This window comes from Bufo bufo, chromosome 2 (assembly GCF_905171765.1).
Source record: "Bufo bufo chromosome 2, aBufBuf1.1, whole genome shotgun sequence".
Classification (NCBI taxonomy): Eukaryota; Metazoa; Chordata; class Amphibia; order Anura; family Bufonidae; genus Bufo; species Bufo bufo.
In genome coordinates this window covers 306,241,559-306,259,813 of record NC_053390.1, presented here as the reverse complement: position 1 = coordinate 306,259,813, position 18,255 = coordinate 306,241,559, and the positions used below count along the sequence as shown (strand labels likewise).

The 18,255-nt window shown below is 43.2% G+C and overlaps 1 protein-coding gene across 5 annotated transcripts in view; it reads right to left on the bottom strand.

Moving 5' to 3' along the window:
• The window catches only part of CDH24 (cadherin 24), a 157,789-nt gene that overhangs the window by 12,898 nt on the left and 126,636 nt on the right, over window positions 1-18,255 (bottom strand). For all 5 annotated transcript variants that reach the window (XR_005776218.1, XM_040416868.1, XM_040416866.1 and 2 more), the window contains exons 6-8: window positions 7,343-7,530; window positions 5,431-5,684; window positions 9-145 (exon numbers count right to left, since the gene is read on the bottom strand). Coding sequence is in view for 4 of the 5 variants with exons in the window: in XM_040416868.1 (XP_040272802.1) it covers window positions 9-145; window positions 5,431-5,684; window positions 7,343-7,530 (579 nt within the window). In the remaining variant the exon portion in view is untranslated. The remainder of the gene's footprint in view (window positions 1-8; window positions 146-5,430; window positions 5,685-7,342; window positions 7,531-18,255) is intronic.

The following is an 18,255-nucleotide window of genomic DNA, read 5'->3' as shown; positions in this document are numbered from 1 at the left end:
CCTCTCACCGGTCTCGCTAGCTGTTACAGTGATGCTGTGCTCTTTCTTGTTCTCCCTGTCCAAGAAGACACTTGTTCTCAGGGTCCCATCTTCTGGATTTATTATAAACAGTTCTTCAGGGTTGGAGAGTGGCTCAATGGAGTAACTGATTAAAAAATAATATGGTGAAAACTTGAATAGAGTAGCAATGAACACTGATAACATTCTACTTTTTTCCCCTGGTTTCACCATACATGTTCTATGCTTTATGTTTCAATGTTTGAGGTGATATGTAACAACTGTATTTGAACAGACAGGAGTGGAAGTTAATATTTCTTCCCTAGTGCGTGCCTCTACATAGCTGAGTGCTGGACTACAAGCGATAAAGAGAAGCACAGTACATTGTCACTTTTTAAAGGGAACCTGTCACGTTGAATATGCTGTCCGATCTATGGCTAGCATGTCGTAGAACAGGAAAAGGAACTGCTTAATAAAAAATAAAAAAATTCTGCATAACTTGTCATTTTATTGATTCCCGCAAAGCTTGTATTATTTTATCCATCTATCCAAGGAGTTTTATCACTCTTCACCTCCTGATGATGCTATTGATTAGAAAACAGGAGTCAAGGTCCTGGTCTCCAGCTTTTTGTATTAATAACATTTCTAAGGGTAGCTGTGTTTATATATAATTTTAATAACATTGAGTCCTTAAAGGGGTTGTCCAAGATAATGAAAAGGCCCTACAATTGATTAAAATAATTATGTTATATTCACCCCTTTCTCCAGTGCCACTCTCTGCTTAGCTGGTCTGGTTCTACTACCGCTGTTGGTTTACAAGCATCAGCAGTGAAATGTTGGTATACAGGATGTGACTGCTGCAGCCAATGACTGTTCTCAGTGGTTTGTTGTTGAGGACTGTGATTGGTTGCAGCAGTGATGCTTTGTACACCAGCACGTGACAACTGTAATCATTGTCCTCGGCGTTAGATAGGCAGTCACGTGCTGTATACTAGCATGGGCATAACTGCTTGTAAACTAGTAGAAGGATTGGATTATTGTTGCAGAGAACAATTCTGGAGAGAGTGGTGAGTATAACATCATTTTTTATTTTAATCAATTGTGGGACCTGTCTGAGATTTTTTAGTATCTGACAACCCCTTTAACATTGGCATTGCTTGTATTGGTGTGCTCCTTAGTTATTTGCACCCTGATTCTGTCACTTATTGGGCTACCTATATTTGGAATCTAATTTGATTAGATCATAGACTGCCTCTACTTAGGGTACTTTCTTTTCCGGTATTGAGTTCCGTCCTAGGGGCTCAATACCGGAAAAAGACTGATCAGTTTTATCCTAATGCATTCTGAATGGAGAGCATTCAGTTCACTATGCATCAGGATGTCTCTAGTTCAGTCACTCTTACGGTATTTGGCCGGGGCATTCTGCAGTATTTTCTCTGTCCAAAATTCCGAAACACTTGCCAGAATGCCAGATTCAGCATTGTTTTCCATTGAAATGCATTAATGCCGGATCTGGCACCAAGTGTTCCGGCAAAATGGATCCGGTTTTCCGGTCTGCGCATGCGCAGACCTTTAAAAATGCAAAAAATAAATAAATACCGGATCCGTTTTTCCGGATGACATCGGAGAGATGGATCCGGTGTTTCAATGCATTTGTTAGACGTATCCGCATCCGGATCCATCTACAAATGCTATCCGTTTGCACACGGATTTCCAGATCCGGCAGGCAGTACCGACGACGGAACTGCATTCCAGATATTCACAACGCAAGTGTGAAATTACCATTAGCTACACCCTTTTTAATTGAGGTGTTGTAGAGATCTGTTCGGTTAAACTGCATGCCACCTTTATTTATATATATTGCAATTTTGTATCTAGGCAATCTGTTTAACAAAACTGAATGTAATTTTACATGTGTGCATAGGGGCAGGGGAGGTGCTGACCGTCATCTCACCCTTCAATTTATACTTGTAATTAAATATTTCTGACTGTAATGGGGTTTCCAGGATTTTAAAATGTATACCCTATCCTCAGGACAGACCATCAACATCTGATAAATGGGGGTCCAACACCCAGCACCAATTAAAGGGATTGTCTAAGTTATTTTTATGTTCTTTGCATGTTTCTAACTAGGCAAATATAAGGGCTTTACCATGCGCTTACTTCATCTTCAGTTGCTGCTTTCTCAGATTTCACTGAGGGTCACAAGACCTGTGATGTCAGCTTCTCTCCCTGCTCTGATGATGTTTCATGTACAAGCCTGAGAGAGCAGACATATGTGTTTGTACACGAGATGTCACTGTGCTAGTCACACCCCCTGCAATGCCGTCTGCCCTCTCCCTGGATTCTTCAGGAAAGATTAACCCCTTCAGCAGCACACACACAGGGCTGAAGGCTTTCCTGAGTAGCTGCAGGCAGTGAAGATCCTCATCCTGCAGACACAGGGCTGACAGACTGGCGGAGTTCTGCAGAGCATTGCACAAACACAGGTAGGGAGAAAATCCTGTGTGTATTAGCAGTGTCATTGTACAACTGGGACTTGTAGGCCTACACATACAACATGCTGCTGAGTCTCCCAGCAGGCAGACATGTCACTCAGGGCAGCTCTTGTATTCACTCCCTTAGCAGTGTCATTATACAGCTGGGACTTGTAGTCCTACACATACAACATGCTGCTGAGTCTCCCAGCAGGCAGACATGTCACTCAGGGCAGTACTTGTATTCACTCCCTTAGCAGTGTCATTGTACAGCTGGGACTTGTAGTCCTACACATACAACATGCTGCAGAGTCTCCCAGCAGGCAGACATGTCACTCAGGGCAGCTCTTGTATTCACTCCCTTAGCAGTGTCATTATACAGCTGGGACTTGTAGTCCTACACATACAACATGCTGCTGAGTCTCCCAGCACTCAGGGCAGCTCTTGTATTCACTCCCTTAGCAGTGTCATTGTACAGCTGGGACTTGTAGTCCTACACATACAACATGCTGCTGAGTCTCCCAGCAGGCAGACATGTCACTCAGGGCAGCTCTTGTATTCACTCCCTTAGCAGTGTCATTATACAGCTGGGACTTGTAGTCCTACACATACAACATGCTGCTGAGTCTCCCAGCAGGCAGACATGTCACTCAGGGCAGTACTTGTATTAACTCCCTTAGCAGTGTCATTGTACAGCTGGGACTTGTAGTCCTACACATACAACATGCTGCAGAGTCTCCCAGCAGGCAGACATGTCACTCAGGGCAGCTCTTGTATTCACTCCCTTAGCAGTGTCATTGTACAGCTGGGACTTGTAGTCCTACACATACAACATGCTGCTGAGTCTCCCAGCAGGCAGACAGGTCACTCAGGGCAGCACTTGTATTCACTCCCTTAGCAGTGTCATTATACAGATGGGACTTGTAGTCCTACACATACAACATGCTGCAGAGTCACCCAGCAGGCAGACATGTCACTCAGGGCAGCTCTTGTATTCACTCCCTTAGTAGTGTCATTATACAGCTGGGACTTGTAGTCCTACACATACAACATGCTGCAGAGTCTCCCAGCAGGCAGACATGTCACTCAGGGCAGCACTTGTATTCACTCCCTTAGCAGTGTCATTATACAGCTGGGACTTGTAGTCCTACACATACAACATGCTGCAGAGTCTCCCAGCAGGCAGACATGTCACTCAGGGCAGCTCTTGTATCCACTCCCTTAGCAGTGTCATTATACAGCTGGGACTTGTAGTCCTACACATACAACATGCTGCAGAGTCTCCCAGCAGGCAGACATGTCACTCAGGGCAGCACTTGTATTCACTCCCTTAGCAGTGTCATTATACAGCTGGGACTTGTAGTCCTACACATACAACATGCTGTAGAGTCTCCCAGCAGGCAGACATGTCACTCAGGGCAGCACTTGTATTCACTCCCTTAGCAGTGTCATTATACAGCTGGGACTTGTAGTCCTACACATACAACATGCTGTAGAGTCTCCCAGCAGGCAGACATGTCACTCAGGGCAGCTCTTGTATTCACTCCCTTAGCAGTGTCATTATACAGCTGGGACTTGTAGTCCTACACATACAACATGCTGCAGAGTCTCCCAGCAGGCAGACATGTCACTCAGGGCAGCTCTTGTAGTCACTCCCTTAGCAGTGTCATTATACAGCTGGGACTTGTAGTCCTACACATACAACATGCTGCAGAGTCTCCCAGCAGGCAGACATGTCACTCAGGGCAGTACTTGTATCCACTCCCTTAGCAGTGTCATTATACAGCTGGGACTTGTAGTCCTACACATACAACATGCTGCAGAGTCTCCCAGCAGGCAGACATGTCACTCAGGACAGCTCTTGTATTCACTCCCTTAGCAGTGTCATTATACAGCTGGTACTTGTAGTCCTACACATACAACATGCTGCAGAGTCTCCCAGCAGGCAGACATGTCACTCAGGGCAGTACTTGTATTCACTCCCTTAGCAGTGTCATTATACAGCTGGGACTTGTAGTCCTACACATACAACATGCTGCTGAGTCTCCCAGCAGGCAGACATGTCACTCAGGGCAGCACTACCATTCACTCCCTTAGCAGTGTTATTATACAGCTGGGACTTGTAGTCCTACACATACAACATGCTGCAGAGTCTCCCAGCAGGCAGACATGTCACTCAGGGCAGCTCTTGTATTCACTCCCTTTGCAGAGCAGGGGAGGGGGCACAAATATTCATGAGGAAACTCCAGAGATTCTTGTTATTGCACGTGAACAAAGGACCAGAAAAGAACCAGGGAAATGAGGAAATAGAATTTTTTTTTGCCTAAAACTTGCTTAGCTTATGTATATATTGCTGACTATCAGATTTACAGTGCTATTTATTTCTTTCACAACTCAGACAACCCCTTAAAATCTTTCAGAGTAGCTTCAGCACCAGAAGTTGGAACTGGGCACTAGAGGTCAGAACTGGAACTACACAGTTACATCCATTCTGTAGGAGATGGTAACTGCAGCACTGCTCCCATTCACTTCAATAGGAACAGCGCTGCAGTAACCAGTTTTGTCCACTACACAATAGACAGCTGAGTAGTTCCAGTTGCGACTTCTGGTGCTGGAGCTATTCTGAATCAGGAGATCGGCGGAGGGAGGTGCAGTATCTTTAGGATAAGCCATTAATATTAAAAACCTGGAAAACCTCTTGAAGATATTATGTATTTTTACATGATTATAGACAACTGCTGTGTCTTTTATTCCTAACTTTTGGTATATATTCTGTCCATTCACTGTAGTTAGCTTAAAACACACCTAGACTTCTGTAAGAAAATAGAAAATTGAGGAAGAAAGGGTGTACCACCACTGTTTCCAACCCGCAGAAGTATTTTACTAATAAAAAATACAAAAAAAAACATGATTTCCCTTTAACATACTTCAGTTACATAGTAAGAATATCTGTTACCTGATAGAACTGCTCTGTAGATCAGGGTCACGGGCCTCGACTACCCCTACAAGTGTCCCTGGAGATTGGTTTTCCAACACGCTTAAGGTATAAGGGTTTTGGGAGAAAAGTGGGGATTCATTTACGTCTCCCACAGTCACCCTCACAGTTGTGACATCTTTAAATGGTCCTCGACGAATATACTGAGGATCAATCACAGTGTTCATCACTTCAACACGAAATGTGAAAGAGCGGCGGGACTCAAAATCTAGAGGCTGGAAACAATTAAGTTACTACTGATTATTAAGAAATTTAAGGATTGTTGTATTTGACAAAAAGGGTAGAGTATGTAGGACTAAGCATGTGCACAATAGGTAATATTTATCTTGAATATGGCAAATCCTAATGTGTATTTTACAAAGAAACCAAGGCAGAAATCCTAGGTAAAGATTAAGATTTCTGCCACTGGTGGATACACACTATTGTTCACTGGAGTTAATTTGCAGCTTTTCTGCATAGAATTCAAGGCATGCTACTTTGTGTGCTGCAAAGTTGTTGCATTGGATGCAGAATGTCAAAGGATTTGATGAATCCTCATCAATTTCTGAATATGTGAACATGACCTAAAGATAATTCTTGTCAAATGCTGAATGTGTGAACTTAGTCTATGAAAAAACAGCTCATGTTATTGATGTGGGTCTTTGAGTTTGGTGATTTCACAAAGGGTTATTTGTCAAGATAAAGTATGGAGCATACAGTATTTCTGTGTCAAGCAGACCACCTTTTCTAATGTTATAGATGTAACTACCGTATTTTTCGCTTTATAAGACACACTTTTTTCCCCCAAAAGTAGGGAGAATTGGCAGTGCGTCTTATGAAGCGAATGGTGCAATTTTTACATTGCTGACACTGATACATTGCGGGCCGCCATGCTGCACAGCGCGGCCTGCAATATATCAGTTCCAGTTTACTTCTATCACACGGGGCTAGAGGTCGGCACCTACTGTTGCACTCGCGGCGGGGCCCGATGCAGTCACTGTACTCCATTACACCGAGCCCCGCTCACAGCAGTCTTCAAAGGGGAAGTCTATTCATGTAATCCTCAACCAGTGGCTCTGCTTTGTTAAACTACCGTAATCGTCTGTAGTAGTACTCACTATCAAACTAGCAGGCAGGCCGGCAGCGTAAAGTTACTCACTCCGTCATGCTCCTCCCAATTCATTAATGAAGCTGGCGGAGTAGGAGCGTGACTGAGTGAGTGACGTGACGCTTCTGGCCTGCTCACTGCTTTGATAGTCAGTACTACTACAGACAATTATAGTAGTTTAACAAAGCAGAGCCACTGCTTGAAGATTACATGAATAAACTTTACATGTGAAGACTGCTGTGAGCGGGGCATGGTGTAATGGGGGTCACTATTTACACAGGCACATGAGAAGACACAGAGGGGACCTGCATAAGATGCTATATATGTGTCATCCACAGATCCCCCCCATAATAGTGTCATCCACAGATCCCCCCATAAGTGTCATCCACAGATATCCCCATAGCAGTGTATCATCCACAGATCCCCCATAACAGTATCACCCACAGATCACCTCCATAACAGTGTCATCCACAGATCCCCCATAATAGTGTCATCCACAGATCACCATTAGTTCAAAATCCACCAAAAGCACACTTTTTGGTTCAAAATATTTTTTTCTTATTTACTTCTCAAAAACCTAGGTTCGTCTTTTCATCAGGTGCATCTTATAAAGCGAAAAATACGGTAGTAGGCTAAGAATAAGCCCTTTAAACTACATGTAGCAATAAGACTAGCAGCCCTTTTTGAGCAGACTTCCTCCTGTTTGGCCTGATAGGAATATTTTATGTTTGGCTCTCTTTGAGGTTTTCTTTTCACTGACAGGAGATTTATCTGGTAATATTTTACCTTCTGTACTCTGAGAATCCCATCTTGTCCTGCGGAGTCTGACATCACACTAAAAGTGTCCCCGGCATCGCCATCCAGGATGCTGTAGGACATCACTGCATTCTCACCAATGTCTGGGTCATGTGCTCGTAGTCTGCCAATCACATATCCAGGAGCAGTGTCCTCTAGAACAGTGAACTGATACAAACCTGTAATAGAATAATGGTGTGCTCATTAAGTTTTTGCAAAGACTTTTGGTTGATTCACATAAAATCTTGAGTTCTGTGGCAAAAATGTGGTAGTGTCCTCTAAGCTCCTAACACCAAGATTATACTATATCATCAATATTAAAAAAAATACAATTGAAAATGCATTTTGGTTTGTTCAGAGTTCTTAGTGTGATTCCATTTTCCTGGAACAGATGAGAACTTATTATACACAGGCGTTGTAAACTGGGAGGAGAGGCAAAATAAGTTTAGTTTGCAGACAAAAGGCCAAACTGTGCTGCTTGCCAGTTATCACAGCGGTGTAATGGATTTAAATAAGGCCAAACTGTACAGCTTTTCCAGGTAACGTGGAGATGCTAATGGAATTAATGCATGCCACAGATGGGAAATCTCTATGCCACCCAATGCTGTTGTAAATATCAATAGACCAGAAGACACACTTCAAAAGCAGCCTTGACACAATTCACTTTTTGTCCTAAATAACTTATGTTCTCATGATCAGAGAACTTCTTTGGCACCTCTTTGGTTTAAAGTGACAGGATTTTCGGCCTTAGGAAACCTACCGAATCACATATTGGTTGAAAGGATTAATATTATTTGTGTTTGGTATGCCTGGGTTGGTAAAAATATCCTGTAAAACTTGCCGATCACATAATCTTTTTCAGAGATGCCTACAAGAAGTTATGGCTCAAATTAGAATTATGCCATACAACCTTCCACTTGTTGCATGTAATTAACCAGCCTCTTTTCACATGAGGAGGGTGAAAGGGGGGCGGCTAAGACCCTTTAAAAATTGCATACTGTTGACCACACATGTTTCAGATCCCTGGAAATACACCTAATGTAGGTCTGGCAGAAATTTCATTTTTCACTATCTGTCTTCCTAGAGCAATAACTTTTTTATTTTCCCGTTCACATGGCTGTATGAGGGTTTGTTTTTGCATGACAAGTTCTACTTTCTAAGTACCATTATTATTACATACCCTGTAGTGGGAAAAAAATGCCAAATGGAATGGAATTTTTAAAAAAAGCAATTCCGACATAGTTTTATGGTTTTTGTTTTTACAGCGTTCCCCATGCTGACCAGTAACTTTCATTCTATGGGTCAGTACCATTGTGGAGTGTGTATAACTTTTTGATCAACTTTTATTAAAAAAAATTGAGAGGTGAAGTGATGAAAAAGCTGCGAATTGGCCATTTAGTTTTTTTTTCTGCAACAGTATTCACTGTACAAGATAAATGTTTATTTTTTAATAGTATGTTTTTTTTTTTGGGGTTATGGCAGTGCTAATGATTTTTATTTTTGATTGCTCATTTTTATTATGGGGAAAGGGGGTTGAGTACAATTTTTACATTTCTTTTTATATTCTTTGCAGCCCTCCTACCCACACCCTTTAAGTATCGCTTTGCTGTTTAACCATGGAAGGTTTACCTTTCATATGCTAGAACGCAGTGAGGGACATTTAATAAGCAATGAATCCAAATTTCTGCGCGCTTCGTGGTGACTAATCGCTTTTTTTCCCTAAAATGGCGGCTACAAGTGTTACAAAGTGAAAGTAAGAAGTCTGGGAAAGCGATATGACCCACAATATTTTGAAGCCAGCCAATCAACAGATGGCCATATCCTGTGATGTCACAGCCCTATAAAAAGCCTAATCCCAACCGGTCTCCGCCATTACACTGTGATCTGCAGGCACAGTGCAGGCTTTGTAATCTGAAGCTGAAGGGATTCATAGGAGACAGTCCACTTTGCATCAATCGCTGTGTAGGGCACAGAGCTATCTAAATGACCAGTGTCAACCTTGTTTAATTGTTAAATAGATAAGTAATTTTGTCTTGATTCTCAAATTGGGTTAAATAAGCTCTCATTTAACTGCTATTGGGGTGTCAACCTTGTTTCATAGATAAGTAATTCCATTAGGCCTTGATTCTCAAATTGGAGTGAATAAGCTGTCTATTTTTACTGTTATTGGGGTGAACACCTTTTTTAACCTCCCTGGCGGTATGATTATGTCAGGAATTTTGTACCAAAAGTAGTAAATTTTTTGCATAAATATTTTATGGGCACAAATGACAGTAAAATGGCAGGCAAGGGGCACTGTACAGTCATCAAATGTCAGATCTGAGGTTATACAGTGTAATCCTCTCAGATTACAATGTATAACCTCTTTTATGTGTGTTTGTCACTTTTATGTTTATATTTATTTGAATTTCTCGCCCAGTTCCGCTCCCATGCGCAGCTGCTGCTCACAGGGAATGGAACCAGGAAGTCAAATGCCGGCCGGTGTTCTGCCAGATGTCTATACCGTGCGAAAAGTCTATACCGGAAGTGACGCGGCCGCACAAGAATCAGCTGGAGGAAGGTGTGCCCAGCAATGCGCAAGCGCACATCCACTGGTTTAGGAAAGAATCATTGCAGCGCCGCAATAGAAGTACTTCGTGCACCGCGCGTGTGCATTTAGGGGTATAGAGTTTTTGCAGTGCAAAATGTTGCATCAGATCTCCCTACCCCTGAGTGCGCACGCGCGCACAAATCATCAGATCAAATCAGGATGAACTGCAACTGATTATCTGTGCGCGCATGCGCACTCAGGGGTAGGGAGATCTGATGCAACATTGTGCGCTGCAAAATCTCTATACCCCTAAGTGCGCACGCGCGATGCACGAAGTACTTCTATCTCGGCGCTGCAACGATTCTTTCCTAAGCCAGGCGATGTGCGCTTGTGCAGCGCACACCCTCCTCCAGCAGATTCACGTCACTTCCAGTATAGACTATTCGCAAGGTATAGAGATCTGGCAGAAAACCGGCGCTCTCAGCGGAGGACATCGCCGGCAGAAGGTGAAGGGACTCTGCAATGTTACCCCGAGCGTGACTCGGGGTTACCGCTCCTGGCAGCGAAAATTAACCCCGAGTCACGCTCGGGAATACCGCCAGGGAGGTTAATAGATAAGCAGATCTATTATGCCTTGACTCTTAAATTGGGCAGAATATGCTGTCTATTTCTACTGTTATTGGTGTGTCCACCTTGTTAAATAGATAAGCGATTCTATTACACCTTGATTCTGAAATTGGGATGAATAAGCTATTTTTACTGTTATTGTGGTGCTGTCACGAGGGTGTCACGACCTATCGCTGACCCTGTTGTGCCTGGGGTCAGAAGGTCGCAGCGGGTGGCTACGAGCTCGGTTTCTCACAAGATCGCTCCATGACCTAATGGTGAGAATAGATTCCGGTCCAGGTTTTCCTACTTAGGTTTGCAATCCGTTTTGTCCCATTTAGGAATCTGTAGCTTTTCCTTTTAGCGGTACTCTGTCAGCCACTCCTAGCTACTATATATTTTCCCTTTCTGCTTGTTGCCAGATATAGACCTTCCTTCCAGATATTCTATTCTGGTGGACAACTGTTGCCGTTGAACTGGAGCTGTTGGATTTCCGGTTCACTCCTGTTGTTGTTGTCTCCCTTCGGGGATTGTTTGTGGTGTCTGTCCTTTCCCTGTTGTTACCCTAGGTGTCAGTGGTGAGGACTAGTGCTCCCACCGACCTACTCACTACCTAAGGCTTATTAAGGGTAAGCCAGGGACGGGGCACGTGATCGGCGTATGGTTTAGCAGCTCGTCTAGGGACGTCAGGGGAGCCAGGTGCCAGTGCCAGGCGAGCTAGGGGGTCACCAATCCTCCCTCTCCCTAGTGGAAAGGTACTCCTCTTCCCTCCCCTCTGTGCCACACATCTGTTATCTGCCAGAAGTGATAGGTGCGCACCTTGTTTCATAGATAAACAACTCCATTAGGCTCTGATTCTCAAATTGGGGAATAAACTTTCTCATTTAACTGTTATTGTGGTGCCCACCTTGTTTAATAGATAAGTGATTCTCAAATTTGGGGTGATTAAGCTATCTATTTTTACTGTTATTTTGGTGTCCACCTTAATTAATAGATAAGCAGATCTATTACGCCTTGATTCTCAAATTGAGGTGAATATGCTGTCTATTTCTACTGTTATTGGGGTGTCCACCTTGTTAAATAGATAAGCAATTAAAAAAGACGACTGAGGGGAGATCTAATTGCTATGTATAAATATATCAGGGGTCAGTACAGAGATCTCTCCCATCATCTATTTATCCCCAGGACTGTAAATGTGACGAGGGGACATCCTCTGCGTCTGGAGGAAAGAAGGTTTGTACACAAACATAGAAGAGGATTCTTTACGGTAAGAGCAGTGAGACTATGGAACTCTCTGCCTGAGGAGGTGGTGATGGTGAGTACAATAAAGGAATTCAAGAGGGGCCTGGATGTATTTCTGGAGTGTAATAATATTACAGGCTATAGCTACTAGAGAGGGGTCATTGATCCAGGGAGTTAGTCTGATTGCCTGATTGGAGTCGGGAAGGAATTTTTTATTCCCCTAAAGTGAGGAAAATTGGCTTCTACCTCACAGGGTTTTTTTTTTTGTTTTTTTTTGCCTTCCTCTGGATCAACTTGCAGGATGACAGGTCGAACTGGATGGACAAATGTCTTTTGTCGGCCTTATGTACTATGTTACTATTACACCTTGATTCTGAAATTGGGTTGAATAAGCTATTTTTACTGTTATTGGGGTGCCCACCTTGTTTCATAGATAAGTAATTCCATTAGGCTTTGATTCTTAAATTAGGGAAAAAAAACGTTCTCATTTAAAGAGAACCTGTCACCTAGAAAATTCATATTAAACCGCCAGCAGTACCTTATCGCAGCCTGTAGCATAATTATAAAGGTGTCTGTGTCTTTTCTGTACAATGCGTCAAAAGTCAGAAAAAAGACTTTTATTCAACTGGGTGCGCTATATAAATGATAGTCTTAAAGTCAAGGGGGCAGCGGCTTTCTCGCGTGCCCCGCCCCCTTTTCGTTTGATTGATAGGAATTCCAATTCCTTCACCACTGGACGCTCAAACGTAGTCTTGCGCATGCGCTGTGGTCCCTGCAGTGCCGGCGCCTGTGCACTCTTCCACTCCGCTGTATAAATACCCCACAAGTGACCCCATTTTGGAAAGAAGATACTCCAAGGTATTCCGTGAGGGGCATGGCGAGTTCCTAGAATATTTTGTTTTTTGGCACAAGTTAGCGGAAAATGTTTTTTTTTTTTTTCTTACAAAGTCTCATATTCCACTAACTTGTGACAAAAAATAAAATTTTACATGAACTCACCATACCCCTCACGGAATACCTTGGGGTGTCTTCTTTCCAAAATGGGGTCACTTGTGGGGTATTTATACTGCTTGGCATTTTAGGGGCCCTAAAGCGTGAGAAGTCTGGAATCCAAATGCGTAAAATATGCCCTGTGAAATCGTAAAGATACTCTTTGGAATTTGGGCCCCTTTGCGCACCTAGGCTGCGAAAAAGTGTCACACATGTGGTATCGCCGTACTCAGGAGAAGTAGGGCAATGTGTTTTGGGATGTATTTTTACATATACCCATGCTGGGTGAGATAAATATCTCTGTAAAAGACAACTTTTCCAATTTTTTTTATACAAAGTTGTCATTTTACAGAGATATTTCTCTCACCCAGCATGGGTATATGTAAAAAGACACCCCAAAACACATTGCCCTACTTCTCCTGAGTATGGCGATACCACATGTGTGACACTTTTTTGCAGCCTAGGTGCGCAAAGGGGCCCAAATTCCAATGAGTACCTTTTAGGAGGGCATTTTTAGGCATTTGGATTCCAGACTTCTTCTCACGCTTTAGGGCCCCTAAAATGCCAGGGCAGTATAAATATCCCACAAGTGACCCCATTTTGGAAAGAAGACACCCCAAGGTATTCCATGAGGGGCATGGCGAGTTCATAGAAGTTTTTTTTTTTTGGCACAAGTTAGCGGAAATTGATATTTTTTTTCTCACAAAGTCTCCCTTTCCGCTAACTTGTGACAAAAAGTTCAATCTTTCATGGACTCAATATGCCCCTCAGCGAATACCTTGGGGTGTCTACTTTCCGAAATGGGGTCATTTGTGGGGTGTGTTTACTGTTCTGGCATTTTGGGCGGGGCTAAATTGTGAGCAACCCTGTAAAGCCTAAAGGTACTCGTTGGACTTTCGGCCCCTTTACGCACCTAGGCTGCAAAAAAGTGTCACACATGTGATATCGCCGTACTCAGGAGAAGTAGGGCAATGTGTTTTGGGGTGTATTTTTACATATACCCATGCTGCGTGAGAGAAATATCTCTGTAAATTGACAACTTTGTATAATTTTTTTTTAAAAGTTGTCATTTACAGAGATATTTCTCACACACAGTATGGGTATATATAAAAATACACCCCAAAACACATTGCCCTACTTCTCCTGAGTACGGCGATACCACATGTGTGACACTTCTTTTCAGCCTAGGTGCGCAAAGGGGCCCAAATTCCAATGAGAATCTTTACGATTTGACAGGGCATTTTTTACGCATTTGGATTCCAAACTACTTCTCACGCTTTAGGTCCCCTAAAATGCCAGGGCAGTATAAATACCCCACAAGTGACGCCATTTTGGAAAGAAGACACCCCAAGGTATTCCGTGAGGGGCATGGCGAGTTCCTAGAATATTTTTTTTTTGGCACAAGTTACCGGAAAATGATTTATTTATTTTTTATTTTTTATTTTTTCTTACAAAGTCTCATATTCCACTAACTTGTGACAAAAAATAAAATTTTACATGAACTCGCCATTCCCCTCACGAAATACCTTGGGGTGTCTTCTTTCCAAAATGGGGTCACATGTGGGGTATTTATACTGCCCTGGCATTTTAGGGGCCCTAAAGCGTGAGAAGAAGTCTTGAATATAAATGTAAAAAAAAAATTACGCATTTGGATTCCGTGAGGGGTATGGTGAGTTCATGTGAGATTTTATTTTTTGTCACAAGTTAGGCCTCATGCACACGACCGTTGTGTGCATCCGTGGCCGTTGTGCCGTTTTCCGTTTTTTTTCGCGGACCCATTGACTTTCAATGGGTCCGTGGAAAAATCGGAAAATGCACCGTTTTGCAGCCGAGACCGTGATCCGTGTATCCTGTCCGTCAAAAAAATATGACCTGTCCTATTTTTTTGACGGACAACGGTTCACGGACCCATTCAAGTCAATGGGTCCGTGAAAGAACACGGATGCACACAAGATTGGCATCCGTGTCCGTGATCCGTGGCCGTAGGTTACTTTCATACAGACGGATCCAAAGATCCGTCTGCATAAAAGCTTTTTCAGATCTAAGTTTTCACTTCGTGAAAACTCAGATCCGACAGTATATTCTAACACAGAAGCGTTCCCATGGTGATGGGGACGCTTCTAGTTAGAATACACTACAAACTGTGTACAAGACTGCCCCCTGCTGCCTGGCAGCACCCGATCTCTTACAGGGGGCCGTGATCAGCACAATTAACCCCTTCAGGTGCGGCACCTGAAGGTGTTAATTGTACTATCATATCCCCCTGTAAGAGATCAGGGCTGCCAGGCAGCAGGGGGCAGACCCCCCCCCCCCCGCCTCCCCAGTTTGAATATCATTGGTGGCCAGTGCGGCCCCCCCCCTCTATTGTAATAATAGGTTGGTGGCCAGTGCGGCCCCCCCCTCCCTCTATTGTAACAGTGTGCGCCCCCCCTCCCTCCCTCTATTGTATTAATTCGTTGGTGGCACAGTGTGCGCCCCCCATCGGCCCCCCTCCCTCTATAGCATTAACAGGGGGATATGATAGTACAATTAACCCCTTCAGGTGCGGCACCTGAGGGGTTAATTGTGCTGATCACGGCCCCCTGTAAGAGATCGGATGCTGCTAGGCAGCAGGGGGCAGTCATGTACACAGTTTGTAGTATATTCTAACTAGAAGCGTCCCCATCACCATGGGAACGCCTCTGTGTTAGAATATACTGTCGGAAATGAGGTTTCACGATCTAACTCATATCCGACAGTATATTCTAACATAGAGGCGTTCCCATGGTGATGGGGACGCTTCAAGTTAAAATTATACCATCGGATTGGAGAAAACTCCGATCTGATGGTATAAACGGGACTCCAGATTTTACATTGAAAGTCAATGGGGACGGATCCGTTTGAAATGGCACCATATTGTGTCAACGTCAAACGGATCCGTCCCCATTGACTTGCATTGTAATTCAGGACGGATCCGTTTGGCTCCCCACGGCCAGGCGGACACCAAAACGACTTTTTTTTCATGTCCGTGGATGCTCCAAAAATCAAGGAAGACCCACGGACGAAAAAACGGTCACGGATCACGGACCTACGGACCCCGTTTTTGCGGACCGTGAAAAAAAACATTCGTGTGCATGAGGCCTTAGTGGAATATGAGACTTTGTAAGAAAAAAATAAATAAACATTTCCGCTAAAGAAAATCTTCTATGAACTCGCCATGCCCCTCAAAAGTGATCTTTATAGCGCCGCAGCGATTTTACAGTGTTTTTGCAGTGATCAGAAAAAAAATAATTTTGTAACTGCGGTGGGGCGGACTGAACGCAAGTGTGCGCACAAGATCAGGCCTGATCGGGCGAACACTGCGTTTTTTGTAGAGCCTATAGAACATGTCCTATTCATGTCCGCAATTGCGGACAAGAAAAGGCATTTTCTATATAGTTCTGGCAATGTGCGGATCCGCAAAATACGGAAAGCACATTGCCGGTGTCTGTGTTTTGCGGATCCACGGTGTACAAATCCATGATGGACAAATCGACCATCGCCGGAACGCAATCCTGCGTTAGGCAGTCCGGAGGTTAATAGGTAAGTGGTCCTATAAGGCCTTGATTCTCAAATTTGGTTTGATTATGTTGCAAAGTATGATTGCTGGGTGCAGCGGAGTCAATTCAGATCAGACATTTTGGAGTAACAGATACTGGGTTTATTTGAACATGCGTGCAATAACAGAAGGTCACCTTACATGGTGAATGTCACAGCCAGGAAAAAGAAATCAGTGAGTTCACCTCAATGTACAGGAAATACAAAACATCATAGAATTGCATAGAGAGACTACAAGTGAAGCATTAGTAACAGTGAACTATGAACTGCAGTCAATCTAGAAAAAGCTGGGGCAAAAAAGTATTTAGTCACCAATTGTGCAAGTTCTCCCACTTAAAAAGATGAGAGAGGCCTGTAATTTTCATCATAGGTATACCTCAACTATGAGAGACAAATTGAGAAAAAAAAATCCAGAAAATCACATTGATTTTTAAATAATTTATTTGCAAATTATGGTGGAAAAGAAGTATTTGGTCAATAACAATAGTTCATCTCAATACTTTGTTATATACCCTTTGTTGGCAATGACAGAGGTCAAACGTTTTCTCTAAATCTTCACAAGTTTTTCACACACTGTTGCTGGTATTTTGGCCCATTCCTCCATGCAGATCTCCTCTACACTGCGTGCAGAATTATTAGGCAAATGAGTATTTTGACCACATCATCCTCTTTATGCATGTTGTCTTACTCCAAGCTGTATAGGCTCGAAAGCCTACTACCAATTAAGCATATTAGGTGATGTGCATCTCTGTAATGAGAAGGGGTGTGGTCTAATGACATCAACACCCTATATTAGGTGTGCATAATTATTAGGCAACTTCCTTTCCTTTGGCAAAATGGGTCAAAAGAAGGACTTGACAGGCTCAGAAAAGTCAAAAATCGTGAGATATCTTGCAGAGGGATGCAGCACTCTTAAAATTGCAAAGCTTCTGAAGCGTGATCATCGAACAATCAAGCGTTTTATTCAAAATAGTCAACAGGGTCGCAAGAAGCGTGTGGAAAAACCAAGGCGCAAAATAACTGCCCATGAACTGAGAAAAGTCAAGCGTGCAGCTGCCAAGATGCCACTTGCCACCAGTTTGGCCATATTTCAGAGCTGCAACATCACTGGAGTGCCCAAAAGCACAAGGTGTGCAATACTCAGAGACATGGCCAAGGTAAGAAAAGCTGAAAGACGACCACCACTGAACAAGACACACAAGCTGAAACGTCAAGACTGGGCCAAGAAATATCTCAAGACTGATTTTTCTAAGGTTTTATGGACTGATGAAATGAGAGTGAGTCTTGATGGGCCAGATGGATGGGCCCATGGCTGGATTGGTAAAGGGCAGAGAGCTCCAGTCCGACTCAGACGCCAGCAAGGTGGAGGTGGAGTACTGGTTTGGGCTGGTATCATCAAAGATGAGCTTGTGAGGCCTTTTCGGGTTGAGGATGGAGTCAAGCTCAACTCCCACTCCACAGCGTGGCTGGCAAGAAAGGGTATAAAAGAAGAAAATCTAATGACATGGCCTCCTTGTTCACCTGATCTGAACCTCATTGAGAACCTGTGGTCCATCATCAAATGTGAGATTTACAAGGATGGAAAACAGTACACCTCTCTGACCAGAATCTGGGAGGCTGTGGTTGCTGCTGCACGCAATGTTGATGGTGAACAGATCAAAACACTGACAGAATCCATGGATGGCAGGCTTTAAAGTGTCCTTGCAAAGAAAGGTGGCTATATTGGTCACTGATTTGTTTTTGTTTTGTTTTTGAATGTCAGAAATGTATATTTGTGAATGTTGAGATGTTATATTGGTTTCACTGGTAAAAATAAATAATTGAAATGGGTATATATTTGTTTTTTGTTAAGTTGCCTAATAATTATGCACAGTAATAGTCACCTGCACACACAGATATCCCCCTAAAATAGCTAAAACTAAAAACAAACTAAAAACTACTTCCAAAAATATTCAGCTTT